This window comes from Camarhynchus parvulus, chromosome 4A (genome assembly GCF_901933205.1).
Source record: "Camarhynchus parvulus chromosome 4A, STF_HiC, whole genome shotgun sequence".
Lineage (NCBI taxonomy): Eukaryota > Metazoa > Chordata > Aves > Passeriformes > Thraupidae > Camarhynchus > Camarhynchus parvulus.
Genome location: NC_044600.1, coordinates 9,477,045 through 9,497,630, shown reverse-complemented (window position 1 = coordinate 9,497,630; position 20,586 = coordinate 9,477,045). Strand labels below are relative to the sequence as shown.

The window sequence follows — 20,586 nt, the reverse complement described above, 5'->3', positions numbered from 1 at the left end:
CAGATACGTGATCCCTATCACACTGAAGCCATTAATCCCAGCTTAGTGAGCTGTGAACAAAAGACACACACTCTTGTGCAGCTTTTCTTTTACTTCTTTCCTTGTAAATGAACTGATGAGACACCAGAACTATCGTGCTGTCTCTGGTGATGTACAAGGCCTGTTTGCACAGTGGTACTGTGCTATTACTATTCATTTTGATAGTGTGTTTCCTTCCTCTCCCTGCAGTTGGTTCATCTGAATTGTCGCCAAGATGGTTGGTTGCCTTGGAAACTAATTAAGGAAAGGCTTTGGTTAGAAGCAGAGTTTCAAGCATTAAACTATTTGAGAGACAGATGCAGAAATTAAGGTAATGTCTGCTAAGATGAAAGGGCTTATCCTTTATGTATAAGGAGAAAGAACCTCATTTAAATGCCAGGACTGAAACAAAGCAACTTCTATACAAACTGATTTTTAAAGCCTGGAGGAGATGACTGAGTGAGTGGTTTGAAAATCAGTCAGGAGCTTAGAAGAGGTGACAAAGATTCCCAAAGCTATTAGAGATGGAGAGATGGACAAATAGGGAAAGACAAAAACTCAGGGAGTCACATGTTGAACAAATTATAGCCAGCTCTCCCTTTCCCTCAAATACTCTGTGTCTCGAAAACATGTCCTGTGAATGTTGTTTTTGAAAAATATCTGTAGAGCTAATTAAAGACCAAATCCCCTCCTCCAGTCCAGGTACGGCACAAGAATCATCCATGAGTCCATCTGCTCCCAAAGCTCACCAAATGCAACAGCTGGGAAAGGTGAGGGCCAATGGCCTTCAGGCCCTCTGAGGGTCCACAAGGGTAACAACCTGAGCAGCTCAGACAGTGTGGACACTGGCTCAACAGTGAGTGGGACCCTCAGAGGGCACAGGGCACGCACATGCACCATTTCTGTGCACTGAAAAGCTGCACAGAAAGGTGAGCTGTGCAGCAATTTGGGCTTTTAAAAATAACTATTAACTGAAGTTCAAAGCAAATACAATCTCTGTATGAGCACAGTGATATCAATTTAAATATCATCCTCAGGATAATGGTTGACTCTGTACTTGCAACAGCATAACTAAACAAAGATTTTGGTTCTCTGTACATTTAATGGCAATGCAGAGGTTGCCATATAAGTATGACTGTAACAGCATAACAGAATACTACAAATATTGTGGTAAAAAGAGGCAAAGTATTAAAAGCAGATGCATGTGTGTGCATTGGCATGTGCATAAATATCCCATAAATTATCATAAAACATAAAATGAGCAATTGCTACAATCACAGAAAAATAAAAACTAATGTTGACTTCAGGTTCATACACCACTGGCACAAGAAACAACAGTTGCTTGGCAGCAATCTTCCACATACAGAAGCTTCCACATTCACAGGAAGATGTTTCTGGATTAATTATTATTACTACTGATCAGATACATTTAAAACTGTGCTTTAATGTCTTTTGAACACTTTTAAGCTTTGTGTGCCATTACTTCAATCATTCTGCAGGATGACTAATAATGCTCTGATAAATTCCTGTCATTTAGAACCTGGCTTGTTTTATGATATCTGGATGATGGCTTTGGAGAGACATTCCTTTTTACAAGCTAGAAATTCTTTCCTCAGGTATGTGTGAAATGTGCTGTATGTGGGGCAATTAACCCAAGATGTTACTCTCTGCTTTAGCAATTCATCTCCTGCCCTTTATGAGTTTCTGCTGACAGGAGCAGGCCCTTTAAGGCAGATACAGCTGTCACTTTTGACTTCTCCCCTCTTACTCTTCTGCTGGCCACCTCCTGAGGGTGCCTGACCTACGTAATTCCCCTTTCCTCCCCAAATGCCCACACGGACTTGGAAGCTGCTGAAACTCACTGGGTGTGAAGGGAAAGAAGTGACCTTTCATTCTCCTTTACATCCTGGTTTCAACAATACTCATGGGTATCTAATGAAGAAGTGTCCTAAATTTTAAGTTTCTAGTTCATTGGAAATGTTAAAATGAGCTGTACCAGTTTCAGCGTGATGTTACACAACAGTCTACAAAGCAGATATTCTCTTGGAGCCTCAGCTGAACCCCACTGCTCCACACAGCTCCAGACAGAGGATAAAATCAGCCTGTGACACAGCTGTGGCCCTGAGCCCTGGAGAAGGTGACAGGCACACTGCTCTGGAGGGGCTGCTCCAAGCAGTGCAGTGCCTTCAGAGGACATAGCACTGCTGGGCTTCAAAGGCAAAGCAGGAGCTGAAGCTACTCATAGCTCTGCTTCAAGTGGCCCTCTGGATTTGTAGCAACTGTATTTTAAATTGCCATGGAGAACACAGGCAAACCCGCCCCAGACCATCTGTTTATAATGGAACACATAAAGCAGGAAGTTTACATGACAGTGGTCTTGAATTTTTTCATTAACAGTTTTCACTATTGTTATTTTTAATGACTGTTTATCAACCCAATACTGCAGTTCTGTGTTTATTCTTATGACACCCAAATGTGAGAGCTGCTGTGCAGTGAGCTCACTGAGATCTGAGCAGCTCTGCAGGGAGATGCAGCTGGGGCTGTACTGAAAACCTGCACACCTCCATCCCTAATCTCAGAATTTCAGACTCGAAGGTCGCCATAGTGCGAGCACAGGACAGAGTTCAGTCAATCAGATTACCCTTCTTAATCCCAGAGAGGCTTCACTTTAAGTTGTCTTTGACAGTCTGGCTGTCATTGTAAAACTTTGGGGACTGCATTCTCTACTGTAATATTGCTTTTGCTTTGTGAGATGCCTTCACTTAATACAGACACTGCCTTGGAGCCTAACCTTCATGACTAAGTTTGGAGATAGCATCCTTTTGATAAAAGCATGCAGTCTCTGGAATAAACAGGTCTTTTGTAAAGTTTCACCATTTTGATTCTGAATGGAGTTTCTTCCTCCTCGTTTGCCCTCAGGAGATTTTTTTCTAAGTGGACATAAAGCCACTCTGGTCTGAAATACAGTTTATTATCCTGGGAATAAGAAAAACGTATTTCTTTACTCAAAACCATGTCTCTAAATACATGGTTGAACAGGCTAAGGCTTACTGTTAGCTCTCAGAAGAAAATGTTCTTCTGTTTATGAGAACAAAATTTTATATCTATCTGTGAAGAAATATAGAATATTTTAGCATCAAGGGACAAGAAGTGTGGGGAGCTTATGAATTTTGCATGATACAAGTGTTGCTATCTGTATGCCTGAGAGGCCAGTAGATGATTGAATTGGATACAGTTTTGTTGTGCAAGGGGGATATAGATCCACATGCTCAGTGGTTACAGAACTACAGGGCAGGTGAACAAACAGATGGCAATTTACAGAATAACTACTGATTTCTCTGCTTCCCTCTATTTTACAGCTGAAGAGGCTTGGGCAGGGTATCCACCTCCCGGACAAAATATGTCTCATCCAAAATCTTCTGAATGGGGAATAAAAACAAATCAGCCTACAGTATGAAATTTGGCACAAAACAGGTTACCCAGGCAGGGTAGGAGCTGAGGTTCCCTCTTTCCCTGACGTTATAGTCACAGCTGGGAAGATCAAGTATCAGAGCCCTGAGAAGAGAAATACTTCCTATGACAGGTATTGGAAACGTAGGGACATTCACACACGTGCCATATGCTAAAGGCATACAGAATACTCAAGGTCACTGACTCACTGGAGGAAGGTACAGAATATTCCAGAATGACTTGAAGTCTCAGAAGAAAATCCCCAGATGTGTAATTGTCTTTGGATGAGCCTGAATTTTTGGAAGAGATATATACCCTGGCCTGAACTGGTTGAAAAAGGATCAAAGGAAGAGAAGTGCACACACTGACCAGCCTGGTACAGGAAAAGAGGTCACTCTTACTGAATCCAAGCACTAACACAAAGCCATGATACATGGCTCCTGGAGCAGAGCACTGACAAGCTTGCTGAATGGGCTGGCCAAGAGCCCAAAAGTCTGATAGCAAACTCAGTGCGTGTGTAGACTGTTTAGTGGTTTACAGTCTGTTTATTTCTGCTATGGCTTTTCTTCTTGAATAAGTTCTATTTAAGCCTCTGAAATCCAGGGTCACTGGCAAGTGCTGCTGCTGACTCAGAGTGAAATAGCAGGTGCCACACAGTAACCACATAAACGCCCTCTCTGGGGGGAGGCAGCACTCCCAGAAGCTAATGGGAGGGTTGACCTTTGGATTTCTGCTCCTAGGAGGCCAAAAAAGGGAGAGGCATGGAGAGGCAGCTGGGCAGAGGCAGCCTGTAGCAGCCCTCTGTGGGACACAGTTTGTCCATCAGTGCTCTGGCACAGCAGGTCAGACAGGTAGGGTGTCTTGGCTTCCTTTTGTTCTCACTGAGAAAAACAAACCCATCTGCAAATGTGCATCAGCAAGTGGTACCAGGCTCAGATGTTAGTGCTTCTCAGCTGAGCAGCCTTCCTAAACTCCACACATAGCACTGAATTGACTTTTTAAACTGCAATAAAACGCTAGATTTGAAATATGCAAATCCAGACTTATCTCTCCCCTCAATATTATGCTATCAGCAAACACACTTGGCTGAAAAAAAGACAACTCTCCATTCCCTTGAGCAAACTGGATGGATGGATTTAAATATGACACGTTTGTGAAAACTTTTAACTACTTTATGAGAAGATAACAGGGTAAGCAGAGGAGATGGAAGGAAAAGCCTACAAACAGTAATTGTTCAGCCATCAACCTAGGGTCCATCCACCATTACTGACTTTCCCTGCAGAAATTTAAGTTACTGCTTTTCAGTATCCAATTAAAAAAACTCTGGAAATTGTTGACAGAAGATATTTTTAGCATCAGGTGTACCAGCATGTACTGTAGAGTTTGGGGAAATGTCGAGGCCCCAGCAGCAAATTTTTACTTAACAGATGCTAATCACAGACAGAATACTGAATCATACATTTAACAAAATTTAAACTTCATGAGAGTTGAATTTCGAATAGTAGCAGAAGAAAGAGTCACCAGTTTTTTTGCTACATGGTTTGCTTGGTATACAGCTTTCCTTGTAGGCACTGGAGTGGTTTGACTTATTTTTCTTCTACTTGGACAATAGAAGAAAAAATGAGAACAAATGTAAATGAAGTCAGATCAAACAAAAGGCCTGCTTCTCATCTCAGCTGAGAGGGTGCCCACAGAGCTCTTTCAAGCTTGGCTCAGGAGTGCTCTCCTGCAGCATTTTCAAAAGAGTGGGCTGTGAGTAGGTATGGTGTTTTGCATCTTTTCCAAGAACATGAGCAACTGACAAAAAAAAGGAGAAGTTTCTTACACTTTTCAGTATGAATTCCCTTAAAGTCAGCACTCACCATATTGCCTAAAAATACAGCATAAAATGCAGTGCTGTGTATTAGCATCAGAACCACAGCAGTTGTCAGAGTTAGGGGCCAGCACAGCTTGTGCCCTGTTCCCTTGAGCACCTCCTTCCTTGCTCTGCCAGTAGCAGCTGTGGCACCTGGCTGTCCCCACAGCTTGACCCTCAGTGAAACACCTCAAGGCCTGACAGGAACTGAATATTTTGAGAAGGAACACAGTGAATATATTTTTCATGTTTCCCAGGGTTTATGGCACTGAGGTCAGTTTGTTGCTAGTTTACAATACAACATTTCCAAGAGATATGCTAATGCTTCATGCAATTTAAATGTTACTGATCTATTCCATACTATGAACCCACAGTTAAATTTACAAAGTGGGAGTAATCAGAGGGTTTTTCAGTCTCAGTGCAAGTGAATTCCCACATGCCTGTGACTAACCAAGCAGCATGGATTTGGTACCACACCAGCACCAGCTTTACTGTGAGCCCAGGCAGCAGGGAACTGTCCTGTGTCTGCTTCTGACAATTTGTAGCTGTTATTACACCTCTTCAAGCACACTGCACAGCACAACCAGGGACACAGGCAGAGTGGGCAATACCCTGGGGTGGCCAGAGGGTTTGGCCATTCCTCTGGGGCAAAGCAATCACTGGGAAAGCCATGCAAGAGCAAAACAGTCACTCCAGATGCATCTTGCCCCACAAGGGTGCTTAGACTCCATCACCCACAATTTAAGGCTGTCAACAGCCCTGGCTGTGCAGAGGGGAGGACTTTATGTAGCAAAATGTACTAATGAATTGTCTGGACTGCCAGCTGAATTTTTCATTAGCAGGATTTCCTTCTGGGAATTTGGGAATTCTTTAAGATGATTCTGTGATACTTCACTGGCTTTTTATTTCTTGTTTCATGCTCCACTTAAAAAACTGCACCTGTCTTGCAATCCTTACAAGTAGCCTTGATTCCAGTGATATTACTCTGGCAGCTGAGGTTCTAGGTTCCTTAGCTACTTAAAAAATATTCATTATTAACATTTGGGAAAAAATATCACAGTGGTATTTCCTGGTAGGTTACATGTAAGTGCGGCCACCAACTATGAGCATCAGTGTGACATGTTAATTTTACTAGGTAACTGGCCAGTTGTTGGGACTCAAATCTCAAAGGATACTTAATAATGTCTAGAAATAAGCAGTCCTAGAAATATTGATGATGTCTGTCACAGAGAGAACACAATTTCTGAAAAGCAGGTACCTGTTCCAAAATGGTGTTGATTCTGTCTACTTCACAGTCAATTAAGTATCTTTTTTCTTGCCGTCTGTCCATCTCCTCTATAATTCTTCTGAACTCTTGAACATCTTTTATGCTTCCTACAGATCTGGCTGTCACTTGCCAGTTGTTCTGTACTGCTGCTTCCATAATTGCCTGAAGAATGGAAAATCCTGTGGGGGAAGAGACAATACAACCATTTAAAAGCAGAACAAAAATAAAAGCTATTTTGCATGTTTGACAAAGGGTTCACAAAAACTTGCATCATCTAAAGGGACACAGATTAGCTGAGAGCCTGCAAGTGCTTCACTGCTTGAGAAAACAACAGTGTAGGGACCAGTTTCTCCTTTCAGCTATGCCACTGGCAAAGTCACCAACTTCTGCAGAACACCTTGGTGGTATATCACTGCAAGGCCTATCAGAATCTGTCCAATATACCATATTATGATCCTTTCAGGGATGTTTATGGTCATGCTGGGGTCTGTGCCAGCTGAGAATAGGAGCCTGCAGCCATTACTTGGGCAGAGGTCCATCAGCCCTCCCTGAAGAGCAGGACAAAAGGGGTGATTTGCCTGTGCAGACTGCAGCAATGGGTCATTAACTGGCAGAGATCCAAGCACTGCACAAGAATGTCAATTAAGTCATTGTACCAGTCATTGGAGCCACAACCACAGGAGAGTACTTTACTGACACTCGCTCTGATTTCAAAAAATGTTTTTAAATATGGAGTCTAGCAGCAATAACCACACTTTCAATGTGTTCATTAAGGTCATACCAACTCAGTTAGCATCCTCTACACAGGAGAGAAGCAGCACAGAACGACCAAGGACTACACAGTGGGAAATTACAGAGGCAAGCAGCATTTCAATTTCTTGTGAACAGCCATGCCTCAGTGAAAGGCAGAACCCAAGTCAAGTCCCTAAGTGAAAAGTGGTGGAACTAAAGACAGAATCTCTGTCAAATCATGCTTATGTAGGAATCATCAGATATTGATTTGCACCCCTTTATTTTAGTATGTAGCTGGGAACCTGTTTTCATTCAGAAAATTTAATTTTGTGCGTAGTTCTAATTGTTTCAATTCTGAGCAGATGCCAATCAAAGGCAGAAGTCATTCTACTTCAAGCACACCTAGTGGTTTTCAGTAGAGTTCTATTATACTGAAGCATATCCATATAAGTGCTGTTTCTGTCCAGATAATTTATTTGCGAAACTTTCAGTCCAATTATTTAGTCATGGATTTCTTATCCACAGCCAGTTTTGAAAAGCTTACACACAACCACATAAACATACAGGATCAACAACCACTTAATCGTGCTCTGTGATAACCAGTTCTCTGAAACTGAAAGGAGTTTGAGCTACAGAGGAACAACATGTTCACTGCTGCAAATTACACCAATAGCTATTCTGAACTCAGACATCCTTGCAGAGCTACAACAATAACAAAGAACTTGTGCTGCAGCCTGATCTTCCACAGCCTGCTCTAAATTTGTAATGGCTGTGTGAAGCCAGAGGAGCTGCACCATTACCTCATTACAGACACAAACAAGGGAAGAATGATTTTCTGGATTACAATTAGATTATCATAATTTACCGTGTGACTTCCTTAGGTCTCACTCAAATGCCCTCACTTTCCCTGTGCAGCCTCCTTGATTCTTAATGCTTTTCTTTGTAAGAATGCGCTTTACTATCCCATGAAAGGTGGTGACAATTAATATGTACACTGGTTGAGAATTCTTTCTGGCATCTTCTTTCCTCTGAGACTACTGAAAGAGAGGCATTTACATATGTATAGTACAATGAACTCAGTCTTCCTTAACATCATATTTTACAAAAATGGTTGTGATGTCTGTGACAGCATTGTGATTGCATTACATGTAGCAGGAAGATCTAAGCCTAAGATACTTAGCTGGCTGCAAATGAGGAATTTTTATGTGGAAGCATAAATACCACTAATGGGGATTTACAAATGCTTTGTGTACAAAGATGTGCTTTTGAAAATACACTATTTCAGTCAGTAATAAATATTTACAACTTGGTTTCATCATTCATATAACATCCAAGTATGAACCTTAAGCTTGCTGTAAACAACAACAGCCCGTAAGTCCAGGTTTTTTTACTCCAGATTGAACAAATTAGTTCAAAATATTATGAAAAACTGACATATCAAACATATCTGTAGCTCTGTTTTTTGCTAATGACACATACAAAGCTCGTGAACTATCTCAAGGAAAGAAGGAAAATGAATATGCTGGCGTGAAGATGCCATTGCATTCCAGTTTCAGCTAACACTGAGTCAGAATTTGCTTTGTCAAACCTTGAATATCTCAGAAGAAAGTTGGGCAATTTTCCTAATTTTGTGCAATTGCATGTTTGTGTGGGTGTGAGTATATGTGTATTTTTGTATGCATGTGCATTAGTCAGTGGTTACCATTTCAAGAAAGAGCAAGATTACTCAGCAGCCTTTCTCCTATGCATGAAAATACAATTACAGTAAACTAAGACCAAAAAGTTCCAGAACTTGTAATTTCTGTCTTCTCTGCCTCCTCTTTCTCCTTGTCACATTAAATCTTCACAACCATAGTCCCCTCTATCCTTACCAGATCTTGAAATCCTCCCTATGGGCACTGTCTGTGCTGCACCAGCTCCTCTCTCTGGGGCCCTCTCCCATCCTTCCTTTGAGAAGAACCATTTGCCCTTCCTGCAGCAGCTCCTTAGACCAGTCCTCTGATGACCTTTACAGAGCCCATTCTCCTGGTTTACTAAAGCTTGGTTTAAACCTCCTGCTCTCACAGGAAGGTGCCACCTGCATCCTCACTGCTCCAGTCTCAGGGCTCTCCCCATGTCTAATGCCTCCAGCACCATTTACTGCATTTTACATCATTACCCTTATGTGGTATTTCTGTAAACAACATGTTCCAGGCTCCAGCTGTACTTTACCATTAAAAGAGCTGTTACATAAGCAGTATGATTGTTTAACTAAAAGGACCATTTTATCTTGCAATGTGAACTTTTCTTTCTAGCATAACAATGCAAGCTGTGCCATTTTGGGAGCACTGCCTGGGTAATGGACAGGGAAATGATTTCCTGTGTTGTGTGCACTGTCAGTGACCAGGCCTGCACATGGTGCTTGTCCACACCTTGCCCTCAGGACACACATAAATGCTCACTCCTCAGTCCCCTGGAGGTGCAGAACTCTTACAGGTACCTCTCATCTTGTTCCCCCTAAGGGAGAAGGCAACAGCCAGCCATGGCAATGCTCTCTGGTCCAAAGTCTTTGTCTGCTGTGCATCACATTTACTCCAAAACACTAAAGAACTAATAATTCACCACAGGTCTGTGGAGAAGTTGTGCAGGAAGGGATTTCATCAATACCGTTGCCAGTTCATACTACTTCTGTCAAGTCAGCCAAAAAATATTAGTTAAGGTAAGAAAAACTTGAGATTATCTTGAAACGGGGACCATAACACCATCACCAAAATTCAGTTGCTGCTCATTCTGTAGTCATTAACACCAATACAGAGCACAAGAAAAATTTATTTAGATCACAATCTGATCTTTCAACTTCTTTTTTTTAGTCATACCCTGGATGTGAAAAATAGTAGGATGAAAGGCAGGCATTTTTCTGGAAGCACTGTTTCTAGGTTAGTTCATCTGAAGGCACCACATCCCTTCTCTGCACTATGTTATTAACAAGTTGGTATTATTACAGGTTTAAGAAGAGTCTGGGCACCTGATGGCTGTGGCCATACTTGCCAGGTCATGTAACACACAGGTTGCTCCTATCATCTTTGAGTGTAATATCTCAGGTCAATCTGATCTGCATTACTAAAAGCTTAGATGATCCTGGCCTTAACATTCAAATATGTCATTGTCTGGCGTATTTTAAAAATATTGATGAATTCAAATAGCTAGCCCTCATCTAAACAGCCTGCAAAATGATTGGGCTGAAAGTAAGTACAGTAATAAAACTAGAACCAAACAAATGCCCAGCTTGCCTCTCCGTGAGCTGAAGCAAGTATTTTGAGTTTTGCAGACTGAAGCTTCCAAAGAAGGAAAATGCTCTAAATAAGTTTCTCGTAAAGCAGTAAAAATCTTATTTGTTGCAATGCTATCTCTGTACTTTAAGCAATGCAGATGGAATTACATTCTGGCCAGTCCTCCCTGAAGCTGAACTAAGAAACAAATTCAGCCAGTATCTTGCTACTTCTGTCAGGGAAGTAAAGTCTGTGCCTCAGTCTTTCTGATTATTCCTTTGATAAAAGCCTCTCTCCACTGACCCTACTAACACAAGTGAAGAGGACATTTCACTCTTTTGCATCTCTGAAAGCTCACAAAACTTCTCCCACATTCACATAGGCAATATTCATGTCAGCAGTTTGCTCAGCCATATGAAATTCTATGCGCTACATCACTGAACTTACTCTTGTTTAAATAACAGCAATCATTAATGTGACATGACTAAATGATCACACTGGAACATCTGTAGTATCACATGAGCCCTTGCAGATGGCACCAAAGTACTTACTGAAAAAAGTTACCACTTATGTAAATCTCTTTTCCTGAATGCTCTTGCTAAGACCTTGGACCTTTAGCCTCCTACAGAAATGGAAGAGCACTTCCTCTTCCTTTTGTCTTACTGAATACCAGCAATCTACAAGGGGTGTATTTTCCTGACATGCAGCATGCTTGTGCCACCTGAATGAACATTGGCTCTGATCTGAATACTTGTGTTTTGAACTATGTATCTGGGACATGATACAGAGATCTATGCTTCTGGTCCATCAGTGAACTTCAGGGATTTAAGTGTTGAGCTGTGTTTGTCAAGGGCACAATGAGCTCACCAAAAAAGAGGCCATCCAGGCAAGTGATCCCCCATGACAAATACAACTTCTATGATGCCAGCTTACACTTCAAGTGTACCAGAGGTTGATAAATTGAGATATACTTGGATATTCTGTGTGTTTGGCACTGAACCTAACACTAATTTGAAAGTTAACCATGTTAGGCATGAGTTCAAAAACAACTAGCCAACCCCAAAATTCCCCATCATCCAAAATCCCAACATGTTGGTGGGGCAAGTATGCTTTGCATAACCCAGGTCTGCTTAACAACTTCATAAGTAGGGGAAGAAGCAAGGAACAAGCTACTAAACAGTCACCAGGAAGCAATTCAGTAAATGATGGCGACTGTGGAATGCTCCTTCAGTCTCACACATGTTCAAATTATTAAATAAAATAGAGTAAGTGCAACCCATCTGGTTTTGACCTGATCACTTCTAGCTAGTAAGCAGCATGTCAAGTGTTACACTCCACTACTCTGGTAGCAGACAACCTTCTAGACCAAGTAGCAAACACATTGTAATGATTCTTTTTTTAATTTCTGCTTTTTCTGTTCTGTAAACCTCCAGCTTATTCTGTACATACACTACAGTACTGCAACCTGTCATCCATAAACAGAGAAATATACACAAATAGGTATGACAGCTTGGTTGAGTGAATGTGAACTTGCCTGGCTCTAGAGGAGAATTTACAGGAACCATCTGGTTCATATTTGTTAGGCATGGGATACAGCTAAAACTGCAGAAATTCAGAGCTGCTGAATGCAAGTAAAATATCTGTTTTTCTCCCTAAATGGCTCTTTCTGAATCCATTTCACCTTGATCTATTCTTTCATAACAACCTTGCATCTAACTTGCCTCTCATTTTACTCAGGTTTTAGGTCAGTGCAACTACGTTGTTTTTGAATGAAGCTGTGCCAGTGTAAAATGAGAGCAATGTAGTAAGGGATCAAAGAGTTCAATAACCAAGGACAAGACAAAAAGATGTTGTAAGCAATGCTGTCACTTCCACAGGGGGACTTATTCATATGACTTTCACAATGTTGTGGGCAAATCTGCTGGTGTAGGACAGATAGGGATACCTCAGTACAAGGATATGATCCAAAGTTTATCAAAAGAGCCATACTCTAGTTTTAGCTGTGCTATGCAAATCTTTATTTAAAGAATTTTCAAAGGAATAATAATTGAGTGAACAGCTTCTGGATACAGATTAGTAACAGAACAGACAAGATGGAACCACATCAAAACCAAGATTCCACTTGAGGAAAATATAACAGGTAAACAATTGTGAAGAAAAGGTGGACCTAGAACTGATAATCAGAAAAAGGAGTAATGAATTTTGAGAAGTGACAGAAGGTGAAGAGCATTGTGTTATCCAGTGATATGGGCAGTAGGGTATCCTCTGTACTGATGCTGATGAAACTGACACTGATGCTACCAGAGTTGTGAGAGCACTCTGTCACCAGACAGTGTTGAGATCTGAGAGATATGGGTCTAGGAGTAGCAGAGAGCTCTCCCAAAGAGAAAACTTTTTGCATATAAATTACAAAATTGTAAAACTACATTAGCATTAAAAGTAATTAACCTCCAAGCTTTAGAATATCTGAATAACAAAAAAAATAATTAAAATGGCTAAGTACAGATGCTTCACCAGGGAAGCTCTACAGAGTCCAGGGCTTTGTCTGTCCAGTAGAGCCTAAACCCTAAAACTAGGCAGTAAGCATGGTGCTGTTACATACACAGTGAGATACAAATCTATGGAGTTAAATTCCTATGGTATTTATCACTGACACCAATTTCCCTGAGTGCCCTGAATTCTCCAGCAAGGACATGCTCCAGTGCCATCAGCAAATCCAGAATAAACCATTTGCTGAGCATCCTGCATCCTACTGGTATCAGGAAGCTAACAACATAACTTTAGTACAATATCACAGTCTTGCCAAGGTGCAGCTTTCTGTAGAGGCTTTCCCATGGGTTCTTCACCTTTGATCTCTTCTAGCTCACAACCATGGTTTTGCAGCCTCACTTACTGCCTCTTGCATGGAGCAAGCAAGGAGTCTTGCTCCTTGCCACAGAGCAGCCTTCAGCTGAAAAGCATTTGAATGATATAATCAGATGAGTAGTTTCTTTGGGTAAAAACAGAAGAAACCAAGATACACAGATATTACCAACCATTTCCTTCAGACCCATCAGAGATGGGTTTTTTTTTGTTTGTTTGTTTTCATTACCTCTGTGCATAGATTACTGAAAAAAACAGATCTAGTCACCATGGATAGAAAGGGTCTCAGCCATAATCCTCCTGACATCAGACACAGTGAGCTGACCCTAATGAGGCCTAAGTGGACTTCAATGTCCATAACTTCAGGCACATTTGGATGACAGTCTCCTACATTCCCTCTCTCGTCAGGAGGGAGAGATGTCATGTAATTTTTCTGTGTTTGAAACATGCATGGAAATCAGTGGAAGAAAACACATGAAAGAACAAAGTTGTGTAAAGCATCATCATCAGGTCTCATTCACAACCTCTACCTGCAATTGAAAAACGAAACCAGAACAAAAATCCCAGTGTGTTGACTAACACTCAGTCAATGAGGCTGATTTACTGCATGTTAAAAGTACAGACTTAATTTTCTTTACATATTTATCTCAGAAAAAAAAGATTCTAATTAGGAACCACAGAGTTAACAATCATCAGTCTAGAAAAGACAACCTGTCTTTACATTCCATGTAAAGCCACGTTCCATCCATATGGCATTTCAGAATACATTTTTCTCTTATTTACTAGAGCAAGCTGAATAGCTACAGGCCGCCAGTGAGCTGATGGAAACTGATGGAAACCATTATTTATTATTCCAGGTAAAGTTGTATAATTGTGATACAATTACAAATAGAGTTAAAAAGGAAAGTATTGTGTGGAATTATCATCTGAGAAAGGAAATAAAATTAATTCTTTTTAAGCTTAAATAACTTTTTTAGCCAAGAGAATCATTGCCTTTATTCTGTTAAAGGCAGTAGATGTTCAGAAGAAAAGAAACTTACTTATCAACAGCATAGGATTTTGAAAATACCTAAAACTTGGCTTCATATATTCAAAGAGTGAAAAACATCATTTCAAAGTATGCTGTAAACTTAAAAATATTGGTAATAAAAGTTAGCTCTATATCATGATACATTAGGGCTTTTAGCATGAGTGTGTACTATTGCTGTCTGCCTTCTCTTAACATGTTTGGAACTGCTGAGTCTAAAACGTGATAAATATTGTTCCTGTGAAGAAACAATCACAGGAGATTATGGTAATCAGACTATGAATTGAAATACATATTCATAACAAAAAAAACCCCTGGATTCACCTCAGATAAATGTCTTGGAAAAAAAATAATGCTAGTTGAATTATCCTCAGGCATAGCAAAATTATTCTTTCTATCTGACCTTCAGTCAATCGTGTTAGAAAAATATTTATTCCACTTCCTAACCTTTATCTACACTTTCAGTTTCCAAACTACCTGAGCAAACAGATCTTATGCCTCTGAGAATTTTCATTAACAGATGCTATCAGCCTTTCAAAGTCTCTCCTCATCAACATCTCACCCTTTAGTAGCCAGCATTTTAATTGCCCTTGCAGCTGGAATGTGTTTCATATCTCAACCCCTAAGTTAATTTCCTTTTATTTATTCTGTAGACAAAAAAAAAAAAAAAAAGAAAAAAAAGAGAAAGCAATCAAAGGGTGACTACTGAGCTTAAAAGTATTCTGAAATTTAAATGAGTTTTTATGGTAATATAAATGATAATTTATGGATCCATATTCACAGTCTGCATATGTGTTTCATTTTTGCCACTTAACTGGTTATTTCTGTCTTGTTTTTTCTAATAAGCTGGCAATATGGAGCTTTTATATATCACTATTTCCTATATTTTTCAGTACATTTCTCTTCATAACAACGATGTGTTTGTCAATTACAAGGCCTCAGATTTATTCTTAACCAGTCTGTATACAGGCTAACTACCGGGTAATACAGATTTGGCCTGAATTGAGCTTGAACATACAAATATAGTTCACCTGCATTAACCAGAGCACCAAATCTATGATCTGATCTGCTTTAAATTGATTCCTCCTTCAGCGATGTCACAGGATGACAATTTACAAAGTTACTGGAGAATTCACGCGGCATCAATAGGCAACACCTGACCCAGCACAAAGCTTGGGGCTAACAAGTTAGCCTCCAGAACATTTCACCCAGATGAGGTGGCAGAACAAGGCTGGACTGGCTCAGTGCTCTGTATCAGTGACCTAACTCCCCTCCTTGCAGCATAATGCTCTGTGTCTCAAAAATAACCTGGTTTATTCTGCAGGGTGGTGACACACAACAGGCTCATGTAACCTGCAGATTAGAGACTTCCCACTGCCTCCCAGTCATGAAATCCCTTTGGCTTCACCTGCTACTCAAGAAAGAGACTAAAGGGGAAACAATGCCTTGCTTTTATTATCCAACCTTGTAACAGCATTTGGCTATTGGAAGTCTTTTTCATTGCACCAAAAATCAGATATTTAGCATCAGATATCCCTTCTCTCCTAACACACAGAATATGTTTTGGCTGCTGTGTTTTATTTTGCACATTCTAAATACAGGGGCTGGAGACAATAAGCTCAGATGGGGGAAGATACCCCAGGTGTGTCAGATCTCTGGGCAGTTACAACACGTGCTGTTCCTGATCTAGCTCAGGAGGGCAGCTCACATGAAATATTAGGCTGGATTATACAGAAATGTGCAAACATTTCAGCATAAGGATCCACTAAACAGAGACAGGGATGTGATTCAAACATTTAGCTCCAGCTTCATCTCTCCAAGGTCTGGGCTTCAGATCCAGACTTTTCTACAGCACAAGATACTTAAAAAAATAAGGATAAAAAGGTAGCACTGCTTAGGCATGGGCAGGATTCTTCTAATTTACTGCTCTGATAACTGACAATGGGAAATACCAGTATGACAGGCTTCACAGGGAAACTGGACTCAGGTGACATATATGACTTCAGAGGCAACTTCAGCAGAAGTTCAACCTTACCTTACCTAGGGCAAAACTTGTTTCTGCATATAAAGAACCTTTTGACAGACACGCATATGCCCTCAAAATTTGTCCAAAAATTAGCATAATGGAAGTGTACACTGCTGGATCACCATGAACATAGAATGGTATCAGCAAAAGGTCATGCATTCTTCATTCTTCCTGTCCTCTAGATCTTTGTTAACTGCTGCTGAACTACAGACTCATATCTATGCATGATGCTGCAGTAAAATCACTGAACGTGTAAAACTGTGTCTTAGTTTTATATTATAAATAAATATAGAAAAAAAGTCTTGTTCTTGCATGTGTACTTGGTAAATAGTAAAGATTCTGTTAAATGATCTAGAAATGGCAATAACCAGAAAATTTGAAACAACAAATACTTTTCCTATGACTCAGAAACAGGCTCACTTCACAGTACAGTAGAGGCAACATTTTCACAGATATCTGTCTTTCATTTCCAAAAGCAACTTGGGTAGGATGGTGGGAGCAGGTTTTCAAAGGCAATTAAGGTGCAGATGCTGAAGAACCTCAGCAGGTGCGGTACCTGCATTCCACTGCCTTCAATGACAGCCACACATAGTTCTCATTGACGTGCTTTCCACAATGTCATTCTCTGTGTGTTGAAAGCCTAAATACCTCTGAAAGACCAGCCCTGTGTGCCTTTGGAAATCACCAAAATAGGATATCTGCATCTCAGGATACGTACTCTGTGGCCTGCTTAAAAAGTGGCACAGAATTCTCTACAGAATATGCTGTTAATTAGTTATTTCACTGTAACATGTTCAACAAGTGCACAGATAAGGACTGTCTGACTAAATGGGATGTACATATATCTGAGACAGACTATCAATTGTTAGCTTGAAGAAGAAAAGGAAGATAGAAAATTCCACTCCAATCGACTGCAGAGCAGAAGATTAACTATTACAAGGAAGGAGTTGCATGTAAACCACATACCCCCTGTTTTCATGGGTTCAAACCAAATTGTTCTTAATGTTTTCTCAGAATTGCTTTGCTAAATTAGGCAGCTGTAGTAAACACATCCTTGAGACCAAACAGGCTCAGTACTCCAATTATGTGGGGCTTTACACACAATTATGCTGCCAAGTGTTTATTATTATTTAAAATACTTATTTGTTATTTGAATATTCAATCTGATATTCAGTGAAACAAAAGAACTCTTTTATTCCATTTGCTTTGATATTATACCAATGTATGACTACTCTTCAAAGAATGCAAAGCCTCACAAATCTGATTGCATAGTTACCATTATCTAATCTGAAGGAGAAAATATTCAGTAACTGGCATACACAGCTAGAGGCCCAAGCACTGATAGTTCTTCTGATCTCTCAGTTGACCATTACTATAGTCATTCAAGCAAAGCAAGATTTCACAGAACAACAGAAGTCCCTGGTATGAAGAGTGGAAATATTGTGTTTTGTGCAAATCAATACTTTAAACCAAAAGGTTCTGATTCCATCACTGCCCTCCTGCAATAGGTGACACTTCTTGTCTACTTCTGTTTTTTACCCCCAAGTAAACTAAGAAAGATTTCTTTAACACTTCCTGCCACTGTTGTTATCTCTGTGCAGGTATGAAATACAAGTTAAAATCAGGTTGGCCATGCCTGCAAGCAAATGGAGTTGACTTCAATAAGAAATTTCCATCTAACCTTACTAATTATTAATGTACAGATGTTCTAGGCTCAAAATATGATGCCTGTGCTAACTCCAGGGAGCTGGTCCCTCCTGATTGTACTCAACACTCTCCCTACAGTGAAATATGAAACCAACATCTTTCTTTTTACAGCAAAAAGTTCTACTACTGTTGTTTCTGAAAAAAAAAGAAGGGCAATAAAAGCACAAACATTTATAAAGTATATTCTTTAAACACTGGATTATGACTGTGATATGTAAAATAGTGCAAAAGAGGCGTAGAATCACATTCCAGCTGTACTGCTGTTTAACAGCTCCCACTAAGGTCTTTTAGCTCTTGAAGCCAAATATTCTTGCTCACTGTTTGGAGCATGGCCCATCACTTCACTGATTCCTTTTCTTGGTATTCTTTTTAATGCAGCAAAATTTTTGTCCCTGTTTTAAAAGGTCTGCACTTTACACCTCTGTCCTCATTCTTTGGATATCCCTTTTGTGTCTCCTGTGACAGAAGTCTTGTTGTCTTCACTCCTATCTTTCAGAAATAGCACTGCTGTCCTCCTCTGCTACAGTTCATGGCTTCCACTTGATTTACCTCCCCATTGTGATTTACCTCTGTCACTGTGGATGATGTGGAACTGAGGGATGATTCAAAATAAAGGCATTGTGAAACACAAAGGGCTGAGACCATGGTCCTACAGGCATGCAGTGGAGCACATCCTTTCTACACCTCCACTGATTTTGTTACATCAGTGGTCCAGGTACTCTTGCATAAACCACTTCAGCCCTTCAGCCTACCCTAAGCACACTCCCAAATGCCCTCTGTACTCAGGACTCTGGAGATGAGTGGATTTATCACATTATCTATCCTGAACAGCAGAAGAGAAATAACTTGACTTTCTAATTCCTCAGCCTTCCACATCATACTCCCACCTCCCTTTCCACATATAGTAGTATTTTATTTTCCCTCTTACACCCTAGAACTATAACACCTTGGGAGCGAAGCAGGAAGAGAGCTAAAGCGTGTATGTTCTAGATCTTGCCCATTTCCTGCCAAGAGTTTTAAAATGCTGACAATTAATATTAGCCTAAATATGCTTCAGCTAAAGCCACGTGGAATTTTTGTGGGAATTCAGAGATCATTTGCAATTCTTTCAGCCATATTTCCAAAGATATTTGTGTGCATTATTCCAGAAAGAGTTTATAAAAATAAAAATATTCAGTTTAGATATAAGCATCTAAACCTGAATGACAGGAAAGACCTTTGTAATTCTGATACAAAATATACAGGCCAAAGAAGAGAGAAAGGGTAAATTTTAATCCAAATGATCACATTTTCAAAAGTTGCAGAGATCAATTCACAGCCAACTGACATGATATTCAAGCAGCATGGAAAAGGCTAATATACTGGACATACCCCCCACTGACTCCTCTAGGAATTCTAAACGGAGCTGCACATCTGGTGTGGCACAGGAAAGCTCTTCCTATAATTTGTATTTTCTTCAATGATTTTCTTCTTAAATAAAATACATTATTGACAATTTGAGAAAGATTTCACTCCCTACTGAAGCTTCAGTTCCTGTGTCCTTCACAGAGTTTCTCAGAGCAACAACACTGAGCATGACCTTCAAACACTCCTGGACCCACTTCTAACACTCCAGTGCCATGGGATTGCTTTGAAATACTCAGGGAGGTTCTGCACCAGCAGTTGTCTTTGAAAGAATGACTTAAATTTTCACTTGGCATTTGAAGACCGAAATTGTGCCTTTTCTCCTAAGTGTTCCAGAATAACATTACCAGCACAAAGAAAGGTGGGAGATGAAGACTGTGATGTAGCAGCACTCAGACTGCACTAAAGCAGTTGTTCCACACTCAGGTGGAATGTGGTGGAAGCCAGTTTCTCCTTACTTTGATGGATCAGACTGCATCCCTCTACACTGCATAGTAAATAAAACTGCAACACCTGTATCTGACATACACATATTGACCTCAGCGATGCATTGCTAAAAGGCTATCTCAAATATTCTTTCTCCCAAAAGCCACATGAATAATATACTTCATTTCTTTGGATAGAATCCCAAGGAAAAAAAATAATAGAAAGGGAGACATCTTTAAAGATAAAATATTTATCTGGTGCCTTTTTTTTTTGGCCAGAAGCCATGTAATTGTTTTCTGGCTGGCTTGTTCTGTCACAAACAGAATGACCTTTATTGAGTGGCCAGCAAATGTGATGGTTTTAAAACAGCTACAGTTGTGGTGAAACTGATGCACCATGATTGTACCCTCGCTCACAAAATGCAGAGGCTCCACTGGGTATTGTCAAAGCAACTCACAGCAGCTGAATGCAACAATCCAATTAGTGAAACAAGCACAGCTCATGCATAAAGTCTCTTCTAGGCACCATTAGAAAACAAGACCCCAATGTACAGAGACTTGCCTT

At 40.2% G+C, this 20,586-nt stretch overlaps 1 protein-coding gene across 2 annotated transcripts in view; it reads right to left on the bottom strand.

Annotated features, from left to right (window-relative positions):
* GRIA3 (glutamate ionotropic receptor AMPA type subunit 3) overlaps positions 1-20,586 on the bottom strand; it is a 143,747-nt gene that overhangs the window by 72,443 nt on the left and 50,718 nt on the right. For both annotated transcript variants that reach the window (XM_030967935.1, XM_030967934.1), the window contains exon 4: positions 6,582-6,769. In XM_030967935.1, the coding sequence (XP_030823795.1) occupies positions 6,582-6,769 (188 nt within the window). The remainder of the gene's footprint in view (positions 1-6,581; positions 6,770-20,586) is intronic.